We start from the raw sequence: 15660 nt of genomic DNA, 5'->3' as shown, positions 1-15660 counted from the left end.
ACTTGGCCTCAACAGCCCTCTGGAGCAATGAGTTCCACAGATTTCCCCACCCTCTGGCTGAAGAAATTCCTCCTCATCTCAGTTCTAAAGGGTCACCCCTTCACTCTGTGGCTGTGCCCCTGGCTCTTTCACCATTGGAGAAATATCTTCTCCAAGTCCACTGTATCCAGATCCCTCTGTAACCTGTAAACTTTACTCAGATCCCCTCCACCCCCCCCCCCCCCCCACCCCCGCCAATCCTTCTTAAACTCCACGTATAGCTCCAGAAGTCCTGAACCTCTCCTTGTATGAGAAGCCTTAATTCAGTGAGAAAAAGAATAGGGTTATACGTTACTTTGTCATGTGTTATCCTTAACGTGGGCTTTGAATACTTAACGAAATTCACCAAACTCTGCGAATTCCCAATGCTGGAGACTGGGATCTTTTTCTTGTTGTCCTGGAGTGCATTTCTCTCGGCAGAAGCCAGTGGCCTTACAGGTAAGTCAAAGCAACAGACACATAGACACAGACACACGTCACCTTGTGTTATAACTGAGTTGTGAATCATCATGGTTTGTTTTATTGGTACCATCATCACAATTCAGCACCCACAATTATGATTCTTCAATAAATCAACAATGTGTCCATATTTTTACAGGTGTATTTATGGATTGGGATATCTTTCAGACAATCAAGTAAAGAGCTTTAAAAACTTTTTGCAACATCTACTGCTGATGAAAGCCTTTGAGTGTGTATGGGCTGTGGCTTTTATTTTTTCTGTTTTTAATGTACCAGTAAGAAAGAACTGTTCCAAAAAAACCCACTGTTTGAAAGAGGACAGCAGTTTGGAAAATGAAGTGGCCCGACCCTCCTGGCAGGCAATGTAAACAACTGTTTGACTGAATTGTTATTGAACTTCAAATTGCAGACTGTCTAAAGCCGAGGGTGTGTACTGATGTGGCTCATATTGGCAACAAGACCTTGAATTGTCTAAGGACTAGTGACTGTTATCAATGATAGAGACCTTTGGTTGCCTGGGACTAATGAAGCACTTTACAAAAATAAATCCACTGTAAAACATTCAGGAAACCCAGGTCTCATTAGGTTTGATTGGAATGATTTTGGGTTTTGTAAAGCAAATAGCCCATTTACAGGATATAATCCAATTGTGTGATTGGTTCTTTAGCTGAGCAGCTTGGAGCTGGAGACAAGTTTGAGAGAGAGAGAGAGAGAAGTGTATGCAAATCTTTTCCCAGCCGAGAAGCTGTCTGTTCTCTACAGTCAAAAGCTTAGGCTAAACCTGAAGGAAACCCCTTCCTGAATCAGTGATTTTTAAATTGATGGATCGGAGATATTTTCCAAATGAATTAATTACTCTGTGTGTCTTACAAACCAGTGGAAGATCAGAGCAAGACAAGAGGCCTGACCAGCTGAAGTAGGATCACCTCCACATCAGAAGGGGAGTCTGATAGAAAGCTGTAATATTCAATAGGACGAGACAGGGTAAAGGCAGTTGGGTAAGGGATTTGGGGGGGGTGGGGGGGGGGAGGATAGGAATGAGTCTCATTAATCTTTAATCAAAGATCCAGTGAAGCAAGTTTCCAAATTGTTGGTGAAACCTGTGGGAAGAATGCAGGGTTCTGATGACATCACCAGATTCAAAATGTTAACTCTGCTTCCTTCCCACAGATAGTGCCAGACCTACTGAGTTTCTGGTTTGTTTTCAGATCGCCAGCACCGCAGGGCTTGGTTTTATATTATGATGTTACAGTGTCAGGATATGGGGTAGGCCATTTTGGACTGAGAGGAGAAGAAATGTCTTCACCCAGAGAGTGGGGGAGCCGGTGGAATTCTCTACCACAGAAACTCATTGAGGCTAAAACGTGGAATGTTTTCAAATAGGAGTTGGATATCGTTGCTGGGACCACAGAGATCAAAGGATATTGGGGAGAATTTGGAACAGGGGTCTGAGTTGGATGTACAGCCATGATCAAGTTGAACGGCAGAGCAGACTTGATGGGCTGAATGGCCGCCTCCTGTCCCTTTTTTTAGTTTCTATGAACCAGGAAGCAAAGACCACTGAACTACCTTCTAGTTTGGTCTCCTGTATCAATAATCTATTTTCCCTATTTGTTTTGTTGTCTTTGTGTGTAAGGGGGGAGGTTCTAAGGTTGAAAAGAGTTTCAATTAGTGTGATATGGTTTATATCTGTTTGCCTGTAGTTCCAGTTGAATCCCTCTTAATAAATGGTAATTCTTGTTTGGTGCAGTGATCTGATCCATACTTTTTGTCAACCTTAGGTATATTGGGGTACTGTGTGTGTTGTAAAAAGATCCTGGAATATTTCGGACAGTTCTGGGAAGAGTGGGACTATTTACTGGTGTGCTACCCAGTGGATTATATCCTGTAAATGTGTTATTTGCTTTACAAAACCCAAAATCATTCCAATCAAACCTAATGAGACCTGGGTTTCCTGAATGTTTTACAGTGGATTTATTTTTGTAAAGTGCATCATTAGTCCCAGGCACTTTTTAAAATCATTAACCTTAGCAATGATTTTGGGTTTGGTTTTGCAGTGAGGTGTGTACATCTGCAAACATGTGACCTTGTGGGTTGAATTACCATCTGTTGTGAATTGGAATGATTCCCATTAACCTTTTAATCAGAGATCTTGCTAAGCAAGTTTCCAAATCACCCTGACTGCCTCTTCCACAAATTAATTTGCTTGTTAAATCTTTAGAAAGCAAGTGGTTTTTCTTCAGATTTGTATGACATGAATGAGCATATCTGGGCCTACCCTTTTGAAGGTTAAAGACTCGCCATAATCCTACCAGATCATAGGACTGCTCTCTCAATAGAGAGCGAGAGAGATGACTAGTGATGGTTTAACCCAAGGGTCACCTGCACCTCCACACGCATCATCTATTGCATCCGCTGCACCCGATGTGGCCTCCTCTATATTGGGGAGACAGGCCGCCAACTTGCGGAATGTTTCAGAGAACACCTCTGGGACACCCGGACCAACCAACCCAACCACCCCGTAGCCCAACACTTCAACTCCCCCTCCACTTCAACATGCAGGTCCTTGGACTCCTCCATCGCCAGACCATGGCAACACAACGGTTGGAGGAAGAGCGCCTCATCTTCCGCCTGGGAACCTTCCAACCACAAGGGATGAACTCAGATTTCTCCAGTTTCTTCATTTCCCCTCCCCCCACCTTGTCTCAGTCAAATCCCTCGAACTCAGCACCGCCTTCCTAACCTGCAATCTTCTTCCTGACCCCTCCACCCCCACCCCACTCTGGCCTATCACCCTCACCTTGACCTCCCTCCATCTATTGCATTCCCAATGCCCCTCCCCCAAGTCCCTCCTCCCTACCTTTTATCTTAGCCTGCTGGACACACTCTCCTCATTCCTGAAGAAGGGCTGATGCCCGAAACGTTGATTCTCCTGTTCCTTGGATGCTGCCTGACCTGCTGCGCTTTTCCAGCAACACATTTTCAGCTCTAACCCAAGGGTCATCATGCCTCAGGCAAAGGGAGAGGTTGAGAAGGAGGGTTCACTCATGGTAACCTCAGCTGGTGTGGGAATTGGATTCACACTGTTGACATCCCTCTGCATCACAAACCAGCCATCCAACCAACGGAGCTAACTGTGTGACCCCCTCTCTCAAAAGAGGGGTTTGCTGCTGATATCAGAATTGTAAAACTGACGGCATGGCTAACAAATGTAGCAGCCTAATCCATACTTTTTGTGTAACTGGTGGAGTTGATAGTGCAGTTAACAAACTCTAACTCTAACTCTAACCCATGCATATGTCTATGGAGTTCACTTGATATGTTCCTTCTCTCAGAGAATTTTTAATATATATCTGGACACATGACAATGATGTCGAAACCCTGATCCAGTTTTGTTACTCCGCTTAATGTGAGATTGGTGGTAAATTAAATTCCAGATTTTAAAGATTCAAGCCTCTCGACATTCACTTTCAATCAATCAAGTTCCACGCACCCCACAACAATTATGAAGCCTCTTGCTGCCCAGCTTCTCATTATTCACATCCAGATCTCTGTGTGTGATTTACTTGTCATGTGAAGCCACAGTCTCTCTACATTGTCTTCTTGATCAGCCAGGATGCAGACTTCAGGCAGTATCTGAGGAGCAGGAAAATTGATGTTTTGGGCAAAAACCCTTAATCAGGATGAAGGGCTTTTGCCCGAAACGTCGATTTTCCTACTCCACGGATGCTGCCTGACCTGCTGTGCTTTTCCAGCACCACTCTGATCTAAACTCTGGTTTCCAGCATCTACAGGCCTTACCTTTGCCAGGGTGCAGACTTGTCCACGTGTGTCCACTGTTTTGTAGAAGCCTCTCAAAAATATATTAGTATTCCGCACATACTAATGTAAAAGCTATTCCATTATCTGTGAGTGAACTGTACATCAGAGCGGAAAGGATTGTCATGGTGACTGAAGATATTTCTATGATTGGTGCAAGAAAGCAGAAAAAACTGAGATAGCACTGACCCAACCAATCATAAATTAACCAATTCTAGACACAAAATCACAGTTATATACTAGTCAATCTTCCAATGAGATGTATGTGTTAACTCTAAAACATTCAATCTATTTCTGTCTTCACAGATATTATCAAACCAACTGAATTTCTTCAGTTCTTTGCTTCTGTTGTATATCATCTTGAAACTATTTTTAAAAGTTTGAAATTAAGTCTCTTATTAAGTTTATAAATTATATTGTACGGGTTATCACTAGGCCCATGGGGAATTTCTAATTAATTTCCTCATTGAGTTCATGGAGTAATGGTTCTCTTGGTAACAGACAATGGCCTGCAGTCCTGGTTCTTGTGCTGCAGTGTTAGTGTCCCTCCCTCCAGTCCAAGAGTCATACAGATGTACAGCAAGAAAACAGACCCTTTCGGTCCAACTCTTCCAAGACGACCAGATATCCTAAATTAATCTAGTCCCATTTGCCAGCACTTGGCCCATATCCCTCCAAACCCTTCATATTCATACACCCATCTGGATGCCTTTTAAATGTTGTAATTGTATCAGCCTCCACTACTTCCTCTGGCAGCTCATTCCATACACGCACCACCCTCTACGTGAAACAGTTGCCCCTTAGGTCCCTTTTAAATCTTTCCCCTTTCACCCTAAACCTGTGCCCCCTCTAGATTGTGGGTGGCACGGTGGCACAGTGGTTAGCACTGCTGCCTCACAGCGCTAGAGACCTGGGTTCAATTCCCGCCTCAGGGGACTGACTTTATGGAGTTTGCACCTTCTCCCCGTGTCTGCGTGGGTTTCCTCCGGGTGCTCCGGTTTCCTCCCACAGTCCAAAGATGTGCAGGTCAGGTGAATTAGCCATGCTAAATTGCCCGTAGTGTTAGGTGAAGGGGTATATGTAGGGGTATGGGTGGGTTGCGCTTCGGCCGGGCGGTGTGGACTTGTTGGGCCGAAGGGCCTGTTTCCACACTGTAAGTAATCTAATCTAAGTAATCTAATCTTTAAAAGAAAGTAATATAATCTAATCTGGACACCCCCATCCCCAGGGAAAAGACCTTGTCTATTTATCTTACCCATGCACCTCATGATTTTATAATCCTCTCTAAGGTCACCCCTCAGCCTCCAACACTCCTGGGAAAACAACCTCTCCCTGTAGCTCAAGCCCGTCAACCCCAGCAAGATCCTTGTAAATCTTTTCAGGACCCTTTCAAGTTTCACAACATCCTACCTATAGCTGGGGAACCAGAATTTCCCACACTATTCCAAAAGTGGCCAGGGTTCAAGTCCCACCTGCTCCAGAGGGGTGTAATAACATTTCCAAACAGGTTAATTAGGAAATATCTTCCCTAAGGATGAATAGTGCCATAAAGCAAATCCAGCCTGCCCCTTCCCATTCTCCCTGTCCCCTCCTTCGCATTTGATGAGCTTTGCATGTAAATATGTAATTACTACACAGGCGATTTACTGTGGCAGTTAATAGTTTAAAAACAAAAAATAGTCAGTGATTTGGTGATGGGGAAATAAAACATTTAGGTGTGTGTGAGAGCCCTTCTGGATATTTTTTTAAAAAGCCAGAAAAAACCAGGAAGCAGTCTGCAGGACTGTCATAGATTCATAGCGTCATAGAGATGTACAGTATGGAAACAGACCCTTCGGTCCAACCTGTCCATACTGACCAGGTATCCCAACCCAATCCAGTCCCACCTGCCAGCACCCGGCCCATGTCCCTCCAAACCCTTCCTATTCTTAGACCCATCCAAATGCCTCTTAAATGTTGCAATTATACCAGCCTCCACCACATCCTCTGGCAGCTCATTCCATACACGTACCAACCTCTGTGTGAAAAAGTTGCCCCTTAGGTCTCTTTTATATCTTTCCCCTCTCACCCTAAACCTATGCCCTCTAGTTCTGGACCCCCCCCCCCCCCAACCCCAGAGAAAAGGCTTTGTCTATTTATCCTATCCATGTCCCTCATAATTTTGTAAACCTCTATAAGGTCACCCCTCAGCCTTCGAGGCTCCAGGGAAAACAGCCCCAGCCTGTTCAGCCTATCCCTGTAGCTCAAATCCTCCAACCCTGGCAACATCCTTGTAAATCTTTTCTGAACCCTTTCAAGTTTCACAACATCTTTCTGATAGGAAGGAGACCAGAATAGCGCACAATATTCCAACAGCAGCCTAACCAATATCCTGTACAGCCGCAACATGACCTCCCAACTGCTGTACTCAATACTCTGACCAGTAAAGGAAAGCATACCAAACGCTGCCTTCACTATCCTATCTACCTGCAACTCGACTTTCAAGAAGCTATGAACCTGCACTCCACGGTCTCTTTGTTCAACAACATTCCCTAGGACTTTACCATTAAGTGTAGAAGACTTGCTAAGATTTGCTTTCCCAAAATGCAGCACCTCGCATGCTGTCTGTCCCATGCTGGGACTAACTGAGGTCCATCACAAATAGGGGCTATATTTTGGTGTTTAACAATAAACAATGATCCTTTCCAGTCTGGCTTCCCAGATAATTACACATATCGATCAAATGTTAATCATTGAATTAACACATCTCTTGGTACAGAGAACCCTCATGCAAAACTAAAATCACCCCTTATGAAGCCGTTTACCCTGTGGCTAACATAAATCCGGAACCATCTCATTGACTCTACATTTATCATTTTTATATTGATATCCAATCACAGATGAGAGGCACCTTGCTGTTGTCCAGCATCCAAATGAAATAGAGAGGATTGAAAGAGCATAAAGTCTCTCTTTCCTTCATTACTGTGATCGTTGTCTCAACACTCTGCACCGTATCAGAATCTCTACAATACTGTGTTATATGTTTCCAGTTATTTGGGGCAAGTACACCCATGACTCATACAGAAGCCATTTCTAAAGCAGATATTGAGGGATATTGGCCAGGCGGGTGTAGACCCTGGAACAGCCTTATTGGTGGAGCAGGCTCAAGGGGCTGAATGGCCTACTCCTGTCCCTGTGTTGTTATGTCCTACATACAGATGAGCTCATTGTTAAACTGCTGACTGAGCAGTTCCTGCAGAGTGTGGCCAGATATCAGAAATAACCAATATTGGTCACTTAGCTGTTAGTCATTGACACTTATCTGGGGCTTTCCAGTGTCTGACCCCAGGGTCACTTCCTGTGGCTTTGTGCTGAATTTCCCTCAGCCCGAACAACGTTCCTGTCCTAAGGCTCACTGGACTGATTGTATAATTGACAAATCTGCTGAGTGTCGGAGTTCCTTTTTTTTTGGGTCCCAGTTTGGAGTTCAGAATAAAGGAAGAAAATAGGATGAAGTTTGCAAACATTGTTTGTTCAGGCTCTTCACTGGCTCACTGAGTCAGAGGTTACCAAAGCCATTTGATGGCTAATTGAGTAATTGAATAAAGATTCTCACCTTGAGAATTGGGTTAACTGTTGAGGACTGGAGCAAAACTGGAAGGTTTTGTTTTGTTACTGATCATGTGTCTACATGCTGTGGTTGTGCTTCTATTAGTTTTATTTCTGCAAGGGACAGGGCTTTAATGTGATCCATTTTATAATTGAATGATCTGAAGAGTTCAGTGTTGTTTGTAGTGCCAGTTTGCTTTGTTCCTTACAGGGTGGGTTTGACCACACCGTCTGGTCCCCCTCCTCCAGGACGTTGGGCTTTCTGTGGGGTCAGGGCAGGGACAAGTAATATATCAGGTGCCTATCCCCTTGCCATTCCTCAGCCAGCCCCCATCGTCTGATTCACAGGTCTCTGGAATCTGCACTCGCCTGCCATTTTGGATAAGCTTGTTAACACAGCTGAGCACTCTGACAACCCAACTGAGCCGAATATGACACAGCTCAGAGTTAATGTGGATTAGTGGTGCTGGAAGAGCACAGCAGTTCAGGCAGCATCCAACGAGCAGCGAAATCGACGTTTCGGGCAAAAGCCCTTCATCGAGCTTTTGCCCGAAACGTCGATTTCGCTGCTCGTTGGATGCTGCCTGAACTGCTGTGCTCTTCCAGCACCACTAATCCAGTATTTGCTTTCCAGCATCTGCAGTCATTGTTTTTACCTCAGAGTTAATGTGGGCCAGGCTAATAAGAGTGTTAAGGTTGTGAATTACTGTGTGGCATGACTTCCAGAGGAAGTGTGGGTGTGGATATAGTTATATTTAAAAGATATTTTGATAATCACATGAATGAGAAAGGGCTATGGGCCAAGCACAGGTAAGTATGACTAGTTTAGGTTGGTATTGTGATTGGCATGGACTGGTTGGACAGAAGAGACTGCTTCCATGCTGTATGACTCCAATCTATTGGAAGAACTGGAGGAAGGGAGGGGACATTGTTACATCATACAAGGAGTCAGGCAAAAGTGAATTCTGCAGATGCAGGAGATTAGAGTCAAGATTAGAGTAGTGCTGGAAAAGCACAGCAGGTCAGGCAGCATCAGAGGAGCAGGAAAATCAGCGTTTCAGGTAAAATCCCTTCATCGGGCTTTTGCCTGAAACGTTGATTTTCCTGCCCCTCGGATGCTCCCTGACCTGTTGTGCTTTTCCAGCACTTCACTAATCGTGAACCTAATCTGCAGTATCCACTTTCACCGAATTGATTTTAACCTTACTGCGAATCCTCTTCCAAGGATGTCTGCCTTGAAGACGTTCTCCTCCGCTCTCTACATGATTCTTGATGAAGGACTTTAGCACGAAATGTTGATTTTGCTTCCTCCTCAGATGCTGCCTGACCTGCTGTGCTTTTCCAACACCACTCTGATCTTGACATCATTCGCAGAGTGCCCTGTGTGGCATTGTGGGTCAACGAAGGTTGAGCAGAGTCCACTTTGATTTCTGAGAGGGAAATCATTGTTGACAAATTGACTGGAATCCTTTGAGGAGAGTTGAAAGTGGATATAGACTCTCAAAAAGCTTTTGGAAAAAGTCCTACCAAAGAGATTAGCATGTAGAATTAAAGTACATGGGGCTGGGTAGTGTACTGACTTTGTTTCCTGTCCATCAACCAGGTCTCTTGGGATGAATAGGTCATTTTCTGAGTGACAGGCAGTGACTAGTGGGGTACTGCAGGCATCAGTGCTTGGACCCCAGCTAGACACAAGTTGTATTATCGCTTTAGATGAGGGAACTAAATATAATATCTCCAAAGCTGGGTGTGAGGGCGAGCTGTGCAGCGGATGCAGAGATGCTTCAGTGTCATTTGGATAAGTTGAACAAGTGAGCAAATGTATTGTAAATGTAGTGTAATGTGAGGTTATTTGCTTTGGTAACAAAAACAGGAAGGCAGATGATTATCTGAATGGCAATAGGTGGGGAAAGGGGGAGGTATTGTGAGACCTGGGAGTCCTTGTAAACCAGTCACAGAGTAAGTGTGTAGGTGAAGAAGGTGAATGGTTTGTTGGCCAGCAAAGTGAGAGGATTCGAGTACAGGAGTAGAATGCCTTGCTGCAGTTGTATAGGGAAAAAACAATGACTGCAGATGCTGAAAACCAAATACTGGATTAGTGGTGCTGGAAGAGCACAGCAGTTCAGGCAGCATCCAACGAGCAGCGAAATCGACGTTTCGGGCAAAAGCCCTTCATCAGGAATAAAGGCAGTGAGCCTGAAGCATGGAGAGATTCGCATCAACCAAATCATCCACCGACATTTCCGCCACCTCCAAAAAGACCCCACCACCAGGGATATATTTCCCTCCCCACCCCTTTCTGCCTTCCGCAAAGACCATTCCCTCCGTGACTACCTGGTCAGGTCCACACCCCCCTACGACCCACCCTCCCATTCTGGCACTTTCCCCTGCCACAGCAGGAACTGTAAAACCTGTGCCCACACCTCTTCCCTCACCTCTATCCAAGGCCCTAAAGGAGCCTTCCACATCCATCAAAGTTTCACCTGCACATCCACCAATACCATTTATTGTATCCGTTGCTCCCGATGTGGTCTCCTCTACATTGGGGAGACTGGGCGCCTCCTAGCAGAGCACTTTAGGGAACATCTCCGAGACACCTGCACCAATCAACCAAACCGCCCCGTGGCCCAACATTTCAACTCCCCCTCCCACTCTGCCGAGGACATGGAGGTCCTGGGCTTCCTTCACCGCCACTCCCTCACCACCAGACGCCTGGAGGAAGAACGCCTCATCTTCCGCCTCGGAACACTTCAACCCCAGGGCATCAATGTGGACTTCAACAGCTTCCTCATTTCCCCTTCCCCCACCTCATCCTAGTTTCAAACTTCCAGCTCAGTTACTGTCTCCTTGACTTGTCCGACCTACCTATCTTCTTTTCCACCTATCCACTCCACCCTCTCCTCCTTTACCTATCACCTTCATCTCCTCCCCCACTCACCCATTGTACTCTATGCTACTCTCTCCCCACTCCCACCCTCCTCTAGCTTATCTCTCCATGCTTCAGGCTCACTGCCTTTATTCCTGATGAAGGGCTTTTGCCCGAAACGTTGATTTCACTGCTCGTTGGATGCTGCCTGAACTGCTGTGCTCTTCCAGCACCACTAATCCAGCAGTTGTATAGGGCTCTGGTGAGACCACAGCTCGAGTATCATGTACAGTTTTTGTCTCCCTACCTGAAGATGGATGTTCTGATGATGGAGGGAGTGCGGCAAAGGTTTCCCAGGCTGATTCCCTGGTTGGCAGGACTGATCTATCAAGGGAGAGTGGATCAGTTAGGACTATATTCACAGACAAAACTGAGAGGGATCTCATAGAAACCACTCAACTTCTGACAGGATTAGATAAGATAAATGCAGGAAGGATGTCCCTGCTGACCAGAGTATCCTGAACCAGGAGTCACAGTTGAAGGATATGGAGTAAGCCCTGTAGGACTGAGATGAGGAGAAATGTCTTCACCCAGAGAGTGGGGAGTCTGTGGGATTCTCCTCCACAGAAAGTGGCTGAGGCCAAAACATTATATGTTTTCAAGAGGGAGTTGGATAGTTCTTAGGATCAAAGGGAATGGGGAGAAAGCAAGAGCATGGGACTGAGTTGGATGTTCATCCATGATTGATGGAGCAGGCTCGAAGGGCCGAATGGCCTATTCTTCCTATTTTCTCTGTTTATCAGTAACAACTTCCAGATTTAACATGACATGCCAATGAAGCAAGGGTGAAGTGGGATGAAAAGCTTTCTCCCACAGTGAGTAGTTAGGGTGTGGGAAGCACTCTCTGGAAATGTGGTGGAAGCAGGTTCAACTGAGGCATTCAAGCTGGGTATTGGATAATTGTTTGGATAAAACAATCCCATGCCAGGACGTGGAGGAAAATCAGGAGATTGGCACTAGGTGCTGATGCTCTTTCCATGGGCGGTGCAGACACGATGGGCTGAATGGCCTCCTCCAGCAGCAGGCTGCCCAGCCATTCCTGTCTGAAGTGAGAGGCTTCCCTCTCACTAATGGCCAGGTCCTCTTCACCCTGGGAGTCTCTCAAGTGCCATCAGTTCCCCATTACTGATCATGAGTTCAAAATGAGCAACAGGATGTGCTACAGAAACTCACCCAGGATCTTCGACAGTATCTTCCACAGCCATGACCATTCCCATTCAGAAGAGCAGCAGACACATGAGTACACCTTCTCTTGCAAGTTCCCCTCCAAGCCACTCACCGTCCTTCGGTGTTTTCTGGATTTGGTGATGTGTAATGAGGCAGACCTGATTTGGAAAGCTTAAGGTGATGGAGCCCCTAGGGAGCAGTGACCATAACATGATAGAATTCACCCTTTGGTTTGAGAGGGAGAAGTAGGCATCAATTGTTACAGTCTCTCTGTGACTTGTTCTCAACTCCAAGTTGTTTTCTTGCTCGAGAGCTGACCACACTGTTACAAGTAGGATGGAAGATTGACAGTTGATCACTAATCCAAGGGCCAATCCACATCATCTTTGCCAACAAAAACCTGCACCTGTACACCTCTGTTAGATCCACATTGTCTGCAATTCAGATTTCAATTGCTGCCTGTTCAAATAGGTGTTTACACGGTGCCTGTCATGGCTACCAGGGAGGCCACCCTGGTTTCAAAACCTCTCCTTCTCATTTCTGTTCCAGTTTTTAAAAAACGCAAAATTAAAAAGTCAGGGTCCTCCCCCAGGAATGAAATCGGATGCTTTGATTAGATTAAATTCCTTACAGTGTGGAAGCAGGACCTTCAGCCCAACCAGTCCACACCAACCCTCTGAAGAGTAACCCACCCCTCTCTGACTAATGCGCCTAACACTGTGGGCAATTTAGCATGGCCAATTCACCTGACCTGCACATCTTGTGGGATTGTGGGACAGACACAAGGATAATGTGCAAACTTCACACAGACAGTTGCCCGAGGCTGGGATTGAACCTGGGACCCTGACGCTGTGAGGCAGCAGTGCTAACCACTGAGCCACTGTACCGCCTGAAAGTGTTGGGTTCGGCTGGAGGTTGTGATCCTGATGGGTGGTTTGAAGTGTGTCCAGGTGTAGTACAGGCATGTGAAAGAAGGTTAGAAAGAGGAATTTTGTGAGGTTTTTCTGTGCTGTATAAAAGAAACATGAGGAAACTCTGAGGTATTTAAAATGACTTATTACTTGATGCAGTTAAGTACCAAATAGACTTTGACATACTTTCTGAGACTATTAACTATTTTTCCACCACTATTTGTTAGAAGTTGCACTACTTTGACTCCTGTTGCCATACAAACTCTATATTACTTAGATGCTGCCTTCACTGGGGTTAGCAAGATAGCTCTCCTTTTCTACACTGCTTTCACTGGTAGCTCCATGTGAAACTGAGGGCACTCTGTCCCTTTATGCTGTACATCGCACTCTCAGCCTGATGTCAATAGAACTACAGATGAGGCTCCCTGTTATTCCCAAACTTTGGGCGGCATTGTCTGAGCTGGGTGATTGCCATGAATAGTTAATGATGCCAGCTTTGGAAAATACCGCAAAGTCAGCACATCTCACTGCTTCTTATTCCACGTTAGAAGCAGAGGGCATCATTAATAGGTGTGTGTGCGTGCGCGCACATGGATAATCAATAACATGGCGATGAGTGTATTTGTGAAGAAAAACAATCCATAACATACCAGTGTTTGTAAGGAGATTCGTAATGATTTTGTTGTATTTTAATACTTTCTTTGCTACATATTTCATAATATTATGAATGCTTTCGTACTCTGAACTGAATTTTCATGATGAGTAAAGGGAGCATTGTGTACTCCCAATCATCAAAGCACAAAATACCTTGAAAAGGAGATGACAGACCACATAAGATGGAAATCTTCGTTGGAGTCCTGACGGGGCTAACTCAGAAAATCTACTTAACGCACACAGGGTGCCTGTCCCATACGTTTGGGTGCTGTGTGTGTGTCTGTGTATGCACATATGCCCGTTATGAGCTGCACTGTTCTGTGTCTGTCTGAGGAATACCAAGCTGTTGCTGACATCAATGTGAATTGGTACCAGGCAACTGCAGCTACCCTCCTTTATGCTCCTGTGATGGGGTTTCAAGCGCATGAATGATTTTGGCTCCGTGAAAGCTCTGGCAGTCAGTACAGCAGCTGACAAAAGTGTCTGGAGCTGCAGCCAACTGAACCAGGCACAGACGACAGTTTGATGTTGTGGATGGCCCAGTCCCAGATGATAATGACCGCGACTAGTTAAAGCAGCAAACATTCACCGACGTGCAGCGACCTGTATTACTGTATCGGCACCATCCACGGGGATCCCATTTTTGAGAAAAGGCCCTTATTTGGTTGAGATGTGCTTTTTTTACCCACAAGAGAATCTGGGGGACTGACCACCCTCTCTAATAGTCAGCTTTGTAAGTCAAGTACTTTGAAGTCACAGACAAAATGCTCCATTAAAGGAAGGTGTCTCTTATTTCTTCTTTTAGGAATTGTTGCTGTGCTCTTCTGTGGAATCACACAAGCTCATTACACCTACAATAACCTTTCTGATGAAGGAAAGATGAGGACGAAGCAGGTAGGAACATCCAACAACAACAACTTGCATTTGCATGCTGCCTTTTAATGTGGTAAGTCATCCCATAGTGCTTCAGGAGCACTCTCAAAATGACTTAGCACTGAGCCACATCAGGAGAAAGTAGATGATCAAAATCTTAGTCTAAGCTGTAGGTATTACAGTAAGCAGAAAAGTTTTGGGGGCTGGGGGGTGGGGGGATCGAAACATGGGGCTATGCTACCAGTGACCAAGGGGTTAGAATTGGAATGCAGAGCTCCACTAATTTCAGTTATGATGTTTATCTTTTGGGTGTTAGAAACAGACTTGGACCTGACGACTGCATGGAACAAATGACTTGAAATAATCGCAAGGGTGAACAGTAACGTTTGGGTGATTGGATGTCATGTTTTCAAAACACCAAGCCTACTGCGTTCCAGCACCAAAAATGATCCTGGGGATGAAGGGCTTATCACACGAGGAGTGGTTGAGGTCTCTGGGTCCGTGCTTGATGGAGTTTAGAAGGATGAGGGAGGATCTGATTGAAACTTACACAATACTGAGGGGCCTGGATAGAGTTGATGTGGAGAAGATGCTCTCATCAGTAGGAGAGACTAGAACCTGAGAGCACAGCCGCAGAATGAAGGGAGATGAGGAGAAATTTCTTCAGCCAGAGGATGGTGAATCTCATTCCCACAGAGGGCTGTGGTGGCCATGTCATTGAGGGAAGTCAGAGATCGGTTCTTGATTTGTAAGGAGATCAAAGGCTGGAACATAAGAACTAGGAGCAGGAGCAGGCTGACTGACTCTTTGAGCCTGCTCCACTGATCAATATGATCATGGTTGATCTTTTTATGGCCTCAGCTCCACTTACCTGCCCTCTCACCATAGCCTTTAATTCTTTCGCTGTTCAAACAGTTATCTATCTTAGCTTTAAACATGTTCAACGAGGAAGCCTCAACCACTTCCCTGGGCAGGGAATTCCACAGATTCACAACCTTCTGGGTGAAGAAGTTCCTCCTCAATTCAGTCCTAATTTTGTGGCTATTCCCTTTTGCCCTAGTTTCACCCACCAGTGGAAGCATCCTCTCTCCTTCTATCTTATCTATTCCCTTCATAATTTTATATTTTTCTAGAACATCCCCCCCTTATTCTCCTAAATTCCAATAAATGTACAGGGAGAGGGCAGGAGAATGGGTTTGAGAAACATATCCAGTGTAATGGAGT

General features: G+C 45.3%; 1 protein-coding gene across 2 annotated transcripts in view; it reads left to right on the top strand.

Annotated features, from left to right (window-relative positions):
* The window catches only part of LOC140478698 (sodium/hydrogen exchanger 9-like), a 480261-nt gene that overhangs the window by 195166 nt on the left and 269435 nt on the right, over positions 1 to 15660 (top strand). For both annotated transcript variants that reach the window (XM_072572000.1, XM_072572001.1), the window contains exons 8-9: positions 372 to 477; positions 14369 to 14457. In XM_072572000.1, the coding sequence (XP_072428101.1) occupies positions 372 to 477; positions 14369 to 14457 (195 nt within the window). The remainder of the gene's footprint in view (positions 1 to 371; positions 478 to 14368; positions 14458 to 15660) is intronic.

This window comes from Chiloscyllium punctatum, chromosome 6 (genome assembly GCF_047496795.1).
Source record: "Chiloscyllium punctatum isolate Juve2018m chromosome 6, sChiPun1.3, whole genome shotgun sequence".
In the NCBI taxonomy this organism is placed as follows: Eukaryota; Metazoa; Chordata; class Chondrichthyes; order Orectolobiformes; family Hemiscylliidae; genus Chiloscyllium; species Chiloscyllium punctatum.
The sequence above is the reverse complement of the archived record's forward strand: the minus strand, read 5'-3'. Positions and strand labels throughout refer to the sequence as shown.